Here is a 12,362-nt window from a genome sequence, read left to right as displayed (position 1 = left end):
AGCTTTCGTGTGACTCTCATTTCTCTCATCTCCGTCTCTCTCCGCAACCTTGTTAAATACATATCGCCTGCTCTGTACAGTGTGTGCGTATGTTCCGTGCGCTCTACACTAAAGCGACTACTCCCTGCGCACACTCTTACAATGATACCGCCACTTCCACTTTAATCTAGTACAGCCAAAAAAAAGCATGTTCCCCCCCCCCAGGCATCGCACCTCGATTTGAGAAAGACTGCCTTACACCATCAGCTACTCCTAAGTGTGGATTTCGGGAAATGATTTGGGGGTGCCTTCACGTGGCTTCCGGGAAATGATTTGGGATGCCTTCACGTGACCTCGGGAACTCTTGCAATGGGCTTCAAATGTGACTTCCGTGTATTGGCACTCATATTTTGACGTTTTGGCCAACAAAATTATTGCTCCGTATTAGTTCTGGATTATTACTTCAAACTATCTATGTCCTACCAGTACATAATGACGCAGTCAAGTGTTTGTTCTCGTCGAGTACGTGAGGCGGTGTGGTTCACTCCTTTTAACGGATGGCCTTAAACGCATTAACGAATTTGCCTGGCGTGGCCACTTGACAAGACTGCGCACTTACCTTCTTAACCACCAATTATTGAACTTATTTGCGATATTAGAAAGTGTAGTGTGACTTTGAAGGGCCACCGAGCATCGGGTGAGTTTGCTTTCCTTCGTCTTTAGGAGACGTTCTCGTCACGTTACTTGTCTTTTTTCCTGCTTTCCACTCGTCACAAACTTGTGAACACATTTCTGAAGCTATTTTAAATGTGCATGCCAATAACACGTTTTCATTTTGAAAAAGGACGAAAAAATACGACATGGTGAGGCATATTACAAATTACATTTTTTATTTTGAAAACCGGATGTCTTTACATGATATCGCACTGCGATGTTTTCTCTCTGCGGGCTGAGGCTATTGTAAATGTGTATGTCAACAGCACATTTTTAACTTACAAAATGACAAAAATACAACATGGTGAGGCGCAGGGGCAGATCTAGGGTTCTAGGAGATCAGAGGCTTAACCCAGATTTATTTATTTATTTATTATTCATTTCTTCTTATATACATCCATCCATCCATTTTCTGAACCGCTTAGTCCCCACGGGGGTCGCGGGCGTGCTGGAGCCTATCCCAGCCGTCATCGGGCAGTAGGCGGGGGACACCCTGAACCGGTTGCCAGCCAATCGCAGGGCACACAGAGACAAACAACCATTCGCACTCGCACTCACACCTAGGGACAATTTGGAGTGATCAATCGGCCTACCAAGCATGTTTTTGGGATGTGGGAGGAAACCGGAGTGCCCGGAGAAAACCCACGCGGGCTCGGGGAGAACATGCAAACTCCGCACAGGGAGGGCCGGAGGTGGAATCGAACCCGCACCCTCCTAACTGTGAGGCGGACGTGCTACCCAGTGCGCCACCGAGCCGTTCTTATATACATTTATTTTCAATTTAGTTTTAGTCTAATGTTCTTGTTAGTTCTTTATTCTCAGATGGGTTGTTGCAGCAGATAGAACCCTTTTAGTCTTAAAAAGACTAAACTAAGGCCAACTTAAACTACTATTTAAGTTGTATTTTACAATTTTACACACTATACATGTTTCACAGCAGATTGCGATTACTATACTGTTATTTGTTTCTGCAATGTCAGTTGACACTGAAATGCATTAAATGTTACAAACCGGATTCGGATGAAGTTGGGAAATTGTGTAAAATGTAAATAAAAACAAAATACAATAATTTAAAAATCCTTTTCAACCTACCTTAATTTCCGGTGTATAAGCCGCACCGGTGTATAAGCCGCACCAGCTAAAATTCGGGAATTTAAAAAAAAAATTCTTACATAAGCCGCTCCGGACTATAAGCCGCACGTGCACATACGTTTTTTACAACGAAAGTGTCATGCTGTCATGTGTCGTCCGGATCACTTCCTGTTTTATTGTGTAATTTTTACATCGCTATCTTGTTATAGTATTTCCCTCGGTTCGAGGCGCTTTGATTTCCCCTTTTTTCTCCCTCGGTTCGAGGCGCTTTGATTTCCCCTTTTTCCCCTCATATTGAGGCGTTTTTTGTTACTACTACCAGTGGAGGCAATAAACACATCTTTTGACATTGGAATCTCTGCATTCGAGTCCTCTCCCTGCTCCGCGCCTGACAGAAAGACAGTACACAGAAAATTTTTTAATAACATACATGTCTTTCTAAACATTGCCTGTGACGCAGCAGTAGTACCGCAGCAACACGGAAGTGTGCACGCGAGTTATTAACAAAGAAATACTGGACACAGAAAGCTTTTTTAAAGTTTTAATAACATACCTTAACATTTCTTTCCAAACACTGCCTGTGACGCGGCAGTAATACCGCAGCAACACGGAAGTAACACTGCACTAATAGGGTTTGATTAAACCCAACACAATGTCATCAACATCAACTGCCTTTAGCTTAAAAGCGGCATCATATGCATTTCTTTTGTCCCCCATAATGACGGTTTGTGTATAAAAGCTTCCTTTCAGTAATGTCGGTCTTGATCGCGTTCTGCGTGATGCACGAAATGTTGTAAACACAAACTTGCACGTCTTCTTCGGCGCATTATCTCTCCTTCGTCTGTCTCGCTCTTGCTTCCTGCTAGAGTGCCCCCTGGAGCTCCAGAGTAGAAGGGACCACAAAATAAAGAAAAGGGTGCCGCAACACAATGTCATCAACATCGACTGCCTTTAGCTTAAAAGCGGCATCATATGCATTTCTTTTGTGCCCCATAATGACGGTTTGTGTATAAAAGCTTCCTTTCAGTAATGTCCGTCTTGATTGCGTTCTGTGTGATGCGCGAAATGTTGTAAACACAAACTAGCACGTCTTCTTCGGCGCATTATCTCTTCTTCGTCGGTCTCGCGCTTGCTTCCTGCTAGAGCGCCCCCTGGAGGCCGGAGGCCATAAAAATCCATAAGTACGCCGCGCCGCCATTTAAGCCTCAGGGTTCAAAGTAACCTTCTGAATAAAATGCATTAAAAGTTCACATTCATTACAACTTGTTTTTGGTGAGCAAAATGTCAGAAGAATTGAATTTAAATGCTGATTGATTAGGTTTTAATACAATGCAGATGGTCCAAACAGCGCCACTGCTTTGTGTAATCTCTGAGTCACATGGCAGAGTAAGAGAAAGGGTTTAGAGCACAGGTGTCAAACTCAAGGCCCGGGGACCAGATACGGCCCGCCACATCATTCTATGTGGCCCGCGAAGACAAATTGTGCATCAAATTCGTGTGTCATTACTAGAATTGCAAATTGTCTTCACTTTTAATATCTTTTTTTTAAATATTTGACCAGTTTTTACTCGTCTGATTTGAAAACGAATTATTTGTCAGTTTGTTTTGTAGCTTTTACTGTATATAATAGTGTTAGGAGTAAAAGTGATCAAGTCATCGCAAAAATCACGAAAAAAAATCTTATATAAGCTGACTATAAGCCACAGGGTTCAAAATTTTGGAAAAAAGTCGCGGCTTATACACCGGAAATTACGGTATATTCAATTGAATACACTACAAAGGAAACATATTTAATGCTCAAACTCAAACTTTATTTAATTTTAATTAATTAATTAAATAATAATTAACTTGGAATTTCATGGCTACAACACGTGCAGTAGATGTTGGGAAAGGACATGTTTACCACTTCGTTACATCATCTTTCCTTTTAATAACACTCAATAAACGTTTTGGAAGAGAGGAGACTAATTTTCTTAGCTTCTCATGTGGAATTCTTTCCCATTCATGCTTAATGTACCGCTTCAGTTGTTCAACAGTCCGGGGTCTTCCCTGTCGTATTTTACGTTTCATAACGCGCCACACATTTTCAATGGGAGACCGGTCTGGACTGCAAGCGGGCCAGGGGAGAACCTGGACTCTTTTACTTTGAAGCCACGCTGTTGTAACACGTGCAGAATGTGGCTTGGCATTATCTTGCTGAAATAAGCAGCAGCGTCCATGAAAAAGACGTCACTTGGATGGCAGCATATGTTGCTCCAAAATCTGTATGTACTTTTCAGCATTTATGTTGCCTTCACAAAAATATAAATCACCCATGCCATGGGAACGAATGCACCCCCATACCATCACAGATGCTGGCTTTTGAACTTTGCGTTGATAACAGTCCGGATGGTCCGCTTCCTCTTTGGTCCGGAGGACACGCCGTCCAGTGTTTCAAAAAACAATTTGAAAAGTGGACTCATCAGATCACAAAACACTTTTCCATTGTGCATCAGTCCATTTTACATGAGCTTGGGCCCAGAGAACCCGGCAGCGTTTCTTGATGTTGTTCATTAACGGCTTTTGCTTTGCATGGTAGAGTTTTAACCCGCACTTACTGATGTAGTGACAAACTGTATTTACTGACAGTGGTTTTCCTGAGCCCATTTGGTGATATCCTTTACACACTCATGTTGGTTTATAAGGCAGTGCTGTCTGAGGGATCGAAGTTCACGGTCATTCAGTCTTGGTTTCCGGCCGTGGCGCTTACGTGCAGTGATTTCACCAGATTCTCTGAACCTTTTGATGATATTATGGACCGTAGATGTTGAAATCCCTAAATTCCTTGCAATTTTGCTTTGAGAAATGTTCTTAAACTGTTCAACTATTTTCTCACGCAGTTGTGGACAAAGTGGTGAACCTCGCTCCATCCTTGCTTGTGAATGACTGAGCATGTTTGGGGCGGCTCCTTTTTTACCCAATCATGGTACCCACCTGTTCCCAATTAGCCTGATCACATGTGGGATGTTCCAAATAGGTGTTTGATGAGCTTTTCTCAGCTTTCTCAGTATTTTTTGCCACCTTTCGCAACTTCTACTGGACGTGTTGCAGCCATGAAATTCTAAGTTAATTATTATTTGGCAAAAAACAATTAAGTTTATCACTTTGAACGTTAAATATGTTGTCTTTGTCGTGTATTCAATCGAATATGGGTTGAAATGGATTTTCAAATCGTTGTACAGTCAAACCTCGGTTTTCAACCACAATACGTTCCAGAAGGCGGTTCGAGAAGCGAATCGGTCGAATTCCGAATCTATATTACCCATTACAAATAATGGAAAAAAAATTTAATCCGTTCCAAGACTAAAATAAACACCTTTTTTAAGCATATTTTCATTTGCGCATTTTTGTCCGATCGAGCACCTGCAGTGCACCGTCGAACGCGCAACAGTAGCGCGTCGCCGACCGCGCAACTGCACCGTTCTGGTCGCATTATTGTGACAGAGCCGTCGCTAAAATTTAGAAAATATTTTTAAAGTCCTGATGTACTTTCCAAAATTTAAGTGGGCCTCAGTGTGCAGGGAGCTTAATTTGGTCCGATCGCGCAACCGCAGCGCGGCGGTCGTTCACTGTCGCATTGCTTTAAGAGCGTTTTTGTGTTTTCAGATGGCTTTATTGCTCCCACTTGCTCTCTTTGGAGGCATGATTAGGGGTTAATACAATCCTCAAAGTAACGAAAATACAATAACAACGGAGTCAGTCGGTATCCGGGCCGAGCGTTCGGGTTTTCTCAGGTCCTCCCAGCTCATCTCGCGAGGTTCGACCTCTGAATTCTGTTCGACAACCGAAGTAAAAAAATCTAGAAATGTTTGTTCGAATTCCGATTTGTTTGAGAACCGGGACGTCCGAAAACTGAGATTTGACTGTATTTTGCTTTTATTTACATTATACACAATTTCCCAACTTAAACCGAATCCGGTTTGTATTAATAGACAATCACATTATTGGTAGCCAGCGACCAAAATCAGTCAAAACTTGGCGCATCAGTCTGTTTAGCAGCAGCTGGTGGTGGTGGTGTAGCTGTCCGCTTTTTGAAAAAGCTTCTGATATCCATAATCCCTTGATTGGTAGTTTTATCAGTTTAAAACTTGCCGCAGGGGCACTCGAGTCCTCGACGCTGGCAGGCAGCTGCAACGAGAGGACGGGGGTGGGGAAAACCTTCTATTCTGGGCAGGCAGGCGATAGGATGCTTTCCAACGCATGCTGCCACCCAGTGGTGAATTTTGCCACCGCTCATTATACGCTCTATACCTTGCTCAGAAGCGAGATCCGGGGCTTTTGAGAAAACATCCGGGGTTTAAGCAGCCACCCCCTGTATTCGCCTATGGTGAGGCATTTTAGAAATGGCTATCTTTTATTTTGATAACTGGATGGGTTTACATCAGGGGTCACCAGCCTTTCTTAAACCAAGATCTACTTCCTGGGTACTGATTAAGGCAAAGGGCTACCAGTTTGACACACACTTCTGAAATAGACAATTTGTTCAATTTAGCTTTCACTATGTGTTATTATTGTCATTTCCAGTTCACATGAAAGTGTGATTTTAACAAGAATAGCAAAAATACAGTCAAACCTTGGTTTTTGACTCTGTTCCAGAAGGCGGTTCGAGAAGCGAATCAGTCGAATTCCGAATCTATTTTTCCCATTACAATTACAGTGGAGCTTCGTTTTTTGACCACAATCCGTTCCAGAAGGCTGTTCGAGAAGTGAATCGTTCGAATTGCGAATCATGTTTTCCCCTTACAAATAATGGAATAAAAATGAATCCGTTCCAAGCACAAAAAAAAAAAAAAAAACCACAAAAAAAACCCGTCTTTTTAAAGCATTTGTTCATTTGCGCATTTTTGTCCGATCGTGCAACTGCAGCGCACGCCGGTCGCGCAACCGTAGCGCGTCGCCGACCGCGCAACTGCACCGCGCTGGTCGCATTATTGTGACAGAGCCATCGCTGAAATTTAAAAAATATTTTTAAAGTCCTGATGTACTTTCCGAAATTTAAGTGGACCTCAGTGCGCAGGGAGCTTAATTTTGTCCGATCGCGCAACTGCAGCGCACCGCCGAACGCGCAACCGTAGCGCGCCGCCGACCACGCAACTGCACTGCGCTGGTCGCATTATTGTGACAGAGCGGTCGCTAAAATTTAGAAAATATTTTTGAAGTACTAATGGACTTTCCAAAATTTAAGTGGACCTCAGTGTGCAGGGAGCTTAATTTGGTCCGATCGCGCAACGGCAGCCCGCAGGGCGCTCACAGTCGCATTGCTTTAGGAGCGTCTTTGTGCTTTAGTGCTGCCGCTGGCTTCCTTTGGAGGCATGATTAGAGTTGATGCACTCCTCAGAGTAACGAGAATGTAATAACGAACGGAGTCAATTGGCATGCGGGTCCTCTCGGCTCATCTCGCGAGGTTCGACAACGGAATTTCGTCCGACATCCGAAGCAAAAAAATCTCGAATTTTTATTTCGAATACCGATTTGTTCGAGAACGGGGACATTCGAAAACCGAGGCGCCACTGTAATCGACATTTTATTAAATCCATTTTAAGACAATAAAAACCCTGCCTTTTTTAAGCATTTTTTCATTTGCGCATATTTGTCCGATCGCGCAACTGCAGCGCACCGCCAAACGCGCACCCGTAGCGCGTCGCCCACCGCACAACTGCACCGCGCTGGTCGCATTATTGTGACAGAGATGTCGCTGAAATTTAGAAAATATTTTTAAAGTCCTGATGTACTTTAAAAAATGTAAGTGGACCTAAATGCGCAGGGAGCTTAATTTAGTCCGATCGGGCAACTGCAGCGCACCGTCGAACGCGGAACCGTAGCGCGTCGCCTACCGAGCAACTGCACCGCGCTGGTCGCATTATTGTGACAGAGCCGTCGCTAAAATTTAGAAAATATAGCGTAGCGCGCCGGGCTCTCACTGTCGCATTGCTTTAAGCGCGTCTTTGTGTTTTAGGATGGCTTTACTGCTCCCACTTGCTTTCTTTGGAGGCATGATTAGGGGTTAATACAATCCTCAAAGTAACGAAAATACAATAACGAGTTAGTCGGCATCCGGGCCGCGCGGTCGGGTTTTCTCGGGTCCTCCCGGCTCATCTCGCGAGGTTTGACCTCCGGATTTTGTTCGACAACCGAAGCAAAAAAATCTCGAATTTTTTGTTCGAATTCCGATTATTTCGAGAACCAGGACGTTCGAAAACTGAGGTTTGACTGTAAAATAAATAGATGCAGCTCACTGACAAGTGCCGCTATTTGAGCTAATTTTAGAACAGTCCTGCGGGCGACTCATGCGGTCCTCACGGGCGACCTGGTGCCCGCGGGCACCGTGTTGGTGACCCCTGCTTTACTTGCTATCATGTGGATAGGTACTATTATTTTTATGAATGAAATACAATTTATTTGAAAGCAGTTGTGTGGCCATGGAATCCGCTGTTCATGCCACATGTCCAAAAAAATCGTATGCCCAAAACAATGTACAATGGGCTCGCAGTGCCAATGTTGCTCAAAAGGACAAGCGTGTGTTGCCGCTTTTCTAACGTAAGGGGCTTGTTTCGGACCAGGCCCTCTTGCGGGACTCGCTTGTATTGCGCCCGTGTTGTTGCATTTCAGCATGGCAGCGTCTTCGTCCGTCACGAGTGTGGGTGGCACGCTGATCATCACGCGGGTCGTACGGCAAGATGGTGGAGACGCGTTACAGAGGGACGCGGTGCCAGCTCCGCCTGCTCATGCGGCTCCCGCCGAGAAGGACCCGGGGGATGCTGACCACCAGCGAAGGGAGCTCCAGGGCCTCGGGGTGAGTGCACGCCTTCTGCGAAGCGCCGGGATGCTGTGCCAAACTGAGGCGTGCCTGCGTGCGTGCGTGCGTGCGTGCGTGCGTGCGTGCGTGCGTGCGTGCGAGAGAGAATATTTCAATGCACTAGGCTTTGATGTCTATTCATATGCAAATGAGTTAGGGGTCATAAAATTTTATGACCTTTTTATGACTTGTTATGGTATCATAAATCACCCTCTTTTGAATTGTGGCGGGGTTGGGGGCATCAAGATGGCGCCAGTCGTGACGGCGCCATCTTTGACTGTCGCCATTTTGGTTTGCTGGCGCCATTTTTTAAGATGTGGATATGTACGGGCATGTATTTTTATGAATCAAGACAGGTGTAGCATCTGAGCTAGCTTTGCTACCAGCCCTCTGAGCTACCTTTGCTTCCGGCCCGCACGTGTGAGATTGAAGGGACCCTTTTTGTTGAGAACCCGAAGGGGAGGGGGTGTTTGTGACAGAGTGGGGTGTCACGAGAGGGAGGGGGTGTTTGTGACAGAGGCGGCATTACAGGTGCCAAAGTTGTCTGGAAGAGAGTCGCATATAATTTGAGAAACAATAGCTCAGCCAAAGTTATCTGAAAGCGAGACGCATGTAATTTGACAAACATTACTTTAGAGGATCAAGGGGGTTTTGTTGAGAAAATCACATTGTTACAAGTCACAAGTTATCTGTAATGTAATTTGACAAACAATAGTGGAGTCGGCATTACTGGGGCCAAGGATATGAGGTAGACCCTTTGATGCGTCATCAACATACGGCCAAAGTTATCTGATTTCCCGCGACACGTGAGCCCATAGGCGTGGTCTTATCCCCGCCGAATTTAAAGTTTGGTGTGGACGAGCATCATTTTGGAGAAGACAAGACAAGACAAGCCATCGCTCTGAGCAACGGAGTCGAAGCGCGTCAAAAAGCTGTTTTCGAGAATGGTTAAAGGTAAGTCATTTTACTACATTTCTCACAATAATAATGACAATAATAATAATAACAAATAATAATAATACACTGCGGTTATTTTATAAAACAAGATGTATTGTTTATATAATATTTGCAGACAACATCGTTTTTGCCGATGTCCACGCATCTTTTGACGACGTTTTAGCGCTCAGAGGGCTGGTAGCAAAGCTAGCTCAGATGCTACACCTGTCTTGATTCATAAAAATACATGCCCGTACATATCCACATCTTAAAAAATGGCGCCAGCAAACCAAAATGGCGACAGTCAAAGATGGCGCCGTCACGACTGGCGCCATCTTGATGCCCCCAACCCCGCCACAATTCAAAAGAGGGTGATTTATGATACCATAACAAGTCATAAAAAGGTCATAAAATTTTATGACCCCTAACTCATTTGCATATGAATAGATATCAAAGCCTAGTGCATTGAAATATTCTCTCGTGCGTGCGTGCATGCCTGCGTGCGTCCCTGCGTGCAGGTGGTCCAAGTGGCGGTGGGGCTGCTGTGTGTCCTCTTCAGCCTGACGGCCATCTCGCGCTTCCTGGTTGCGCACGTGGTCTTCTGCGGCGGCGTCTGGGTGAGTTGACGTGTCACCCAACATGTGAAATGTTTAAGCGGCGGAAGAAGGATGGACGGAATTCTACGAGCCAACAGCATAGTCTCGTATTAATTGCAATGCATTTAATTGGCTATGATATGGAGCGTGAATTAAGGAAAACAAAAACGACGTATCCGCGTTCCCGGTTCGAAAGGTAGGACGTAACAGTGCGCTAGTGGTTGAAACGGGGTATTGTGCTCCCAGTTTCAGTGGGTTAAGAAAATAGGCAGACGCTGATAATGGCCATCATTGGTCTCTGACCAGTGAGATGCAACGTGATTGGTCTCGGACCAACGAGATGGAACGTGATTGTAGTACACGCGTCATGTGATGAGACAAAGCCGCGGCCTGTCACATGTTTGCCGTCACGTCACGTGTTGGACTTGCTCCGTCTGCAGTTTGTGGCGTGCGGTTGGGTGACGATGGTGGCTCGCAGGCGGACCTCAGCCACGCTGGTGAGTCTCCATTTGATGATGTGGCGCCGCCTTGCCTGCCGCCATCGCATAGCCTGTTTGCTATGTGGCGCAGATGTGGGCGTGTCTGTGCTCCAATGCTGTCGCCATCCTGCTGAACCTGGGAGGCGTGGCCTACCTGAGCTGGCTGCTGGCAACCCGCTGGCCCTCAACGGACGTCTGCGGCTTGCGCCCGGACAACCAATACGAAGCGTGGAGCCACTGCGTTGCCAGCCTGCGCTTGTTGAATGCAAGTTTGTCGGCGTGTGCGCCAGCTTGACGGCAGATCACGAGGATTCAAGTTCTTGAGCCTTGTTCCAGATCCTGGTGCAGGGCCTGCGCAGCCTCTTCCTGGTTCTGCTGCTCCTGCAGGCCGCCGTCTGCGCGGCAATCTGCGTCTTAACCGCCAAGGCCATCAAGACAGGCTCCCGCTACGCGCCCATCACGGTAAGGTGTTGCCCATCGGCTTTCACCCGCCGAGTTGCCCGAGTTAAAGCGGCCGATGGACAAGTCTCGCATTTGACTTTTCCCAGTCGAAGCAATGAAGCGGCCGCTTCCTGCCCAAAGTCGCCGTGGCCACCCGACCTCACACACCATTGGAACGTCGGATTCCAAGGCCAGTGGACGAGGAGTAACGGCAACGCCGTTGGTTTTCTTAAGACCATAGCCATAGACGTTCCAACATTCCAGCAACATTGCTGCATTCCTACTGCGGCTTTTTTGTTGAAATAAACCAGCATAGTAAAGGAAAATGTGCTTTCGGCAGTTTGCAAACATATTTTTTAAGGTTGTGTTAAACTTATAATCATATTAATATCTAGTATTAGAGTGCTCGTGTGGATTGGTGGGGGGCGAAGAATGTGCAGGCAAACTGCATGAACTTGTTTTCTTGGAAGTGTTGTGTATAGGCCCAGACAGGGAGTACCGGACGAGATAATCTCAAGGTCGGGAATGAGAACAACAGCACGTCTATGTGTCTCGGACTTCGCGGGAAATTCCAACCACCTGACCTCCGCGATAGCACCGACACGGGGAGGAGATGGCCATCCACCAATCATCTCACAATATTTTGCATGCTTTAATATTCATATTGTGTTTCTTTAAAACTGGGCAACCCGGAAGAATGTGTCGTCTTTTGGTGGTCACAAAAACGCACGAGTTTTAGTGTGAAGGACCCGGGACCCAGGCCTGTATTAGTGCGCTTTGTCAGGAATAAATAATTGGTAAATTTGGTCTGATTGATCTACTGGTCTTCTCTTTGACAGAACGAACTCGCAAAATTAGGTGCGCCAGTGTGTGGATTAGGACATAGCAATTTATGTGTTAAGTGTTGATCGCAATTTGGAGTCAGATCAATAACTAGAATCCGTAACCTAACAATAGGCAACTGTCAACCGGCCTCTTTGAGCTTTTTCAAGCCAGGCGCTGCTTGTGTGACCAGCAAGCTTGCTCAAAGAACGCACGCAAACACACTGAATACATTTATGCACATCATATACGCTCGTCAATTGGTGGAAAGTTTGAACGCGGGTCCTAATCTGATGTGCACACAGATTTGCGTTCTCTTGTGACGTGCACGTGCTTTGCCTCTTATACAGCTCTTTATCTTTCATTGACGGATGTGCAAAATGTCCTAAGTATGGAGCGTTTTGAGCTTTGCTCAAAAACCCACAATCCTATGCGGCAGAACATTCCGGAGTGCAACTCTGGCGATGT

General features: G+C 45.7%; 1 protein-coding gene across 2 annotated transcripts; it reads left to right on the top strand.

Moving 5' to 3' along the window:
• The first annotated feature begins 319 nt into the window (after positions 1-319).
• On the top strand, positions 320-11,879 carry LOC125975078 (high affinity immunoglobulin epsilon receptor subunit beta-like). Of its 2 annotated transcripts, none has more exons than XM_049730209.1 (7): positions 320-676; positions 8,434-8,617; positions 10,075-10,173; positions 10,593-10,649; positions 10,723-10,896; positions 10,968-11,093; positions 11,180-11,879. In XM_049730209.1, the coding sequence occupies exons 2-7, from the start codon at positions 8,435-8,437 to the stop codon at positions 11,189-11,191; spliced, it is 651 nt and encodes a 216-aa protein (XP_049586166.1). In that variant the 5' UTR covers positions 320-676; position 8,434; the 3' UTR covers positions 11,192-11,879. The 2 variants fall into 2 exon arrangements, with proteins under 2 accessions (XP_049586166.1, XP_049586168.1); XM_049730211.1 differs by having other exon boundaries at positions 8,385-8,617.
• Positions 11,880-12,362: the final 483 nt, after the last annotated feature.

Source organism: Syngnathus scovelli, chromosome 9, assembly GCF_024217435.2.
Source record: "Syngnathus scovelli strain Florida chromosome 9, RoL_Ssco_1.2, whole genome shotgun sequence".
Classification (NCBI taxonomy): domain Eukaryota; kingdom Metazoa; phylum Chordata; class Actinopteri; order Syngnathiformes; family Syngnathidae; genus Syngnathus; species Syngnathus scovelli.
This window is presented reverse-complemented; position numbering and strand designations above follow the sequence as displayed.

What these genes read in the sequence shown, in the direction of transcription:
- LOC125975078 (XM_049730209.1), top strand. Translation starts at nt 8,435, where the DNA reads ATGGCAGCGTCTTCGTCCGTCACGAGTGTGGGTGGCACGCTGATCATC. An exon ending in GGGAGCTCCAGGGCCTCGGG is followed by an intron (nt 8,618 to 10,074) that starts GTGAGTGCACGC and finishes CCCTGCGTGCAG; the next exon opens with GTGGTCCAAGTGGCGGTGGG. An exon ending in GGCGGACCTCAGCCACGCTG is followed by an intron (nt 10,650 to 10,722) that starts GTGAGTCTCCAT and finishes TATGTGGCGCAG; the next exon opens with ATGTGGGCGTGTCTGTGCTC.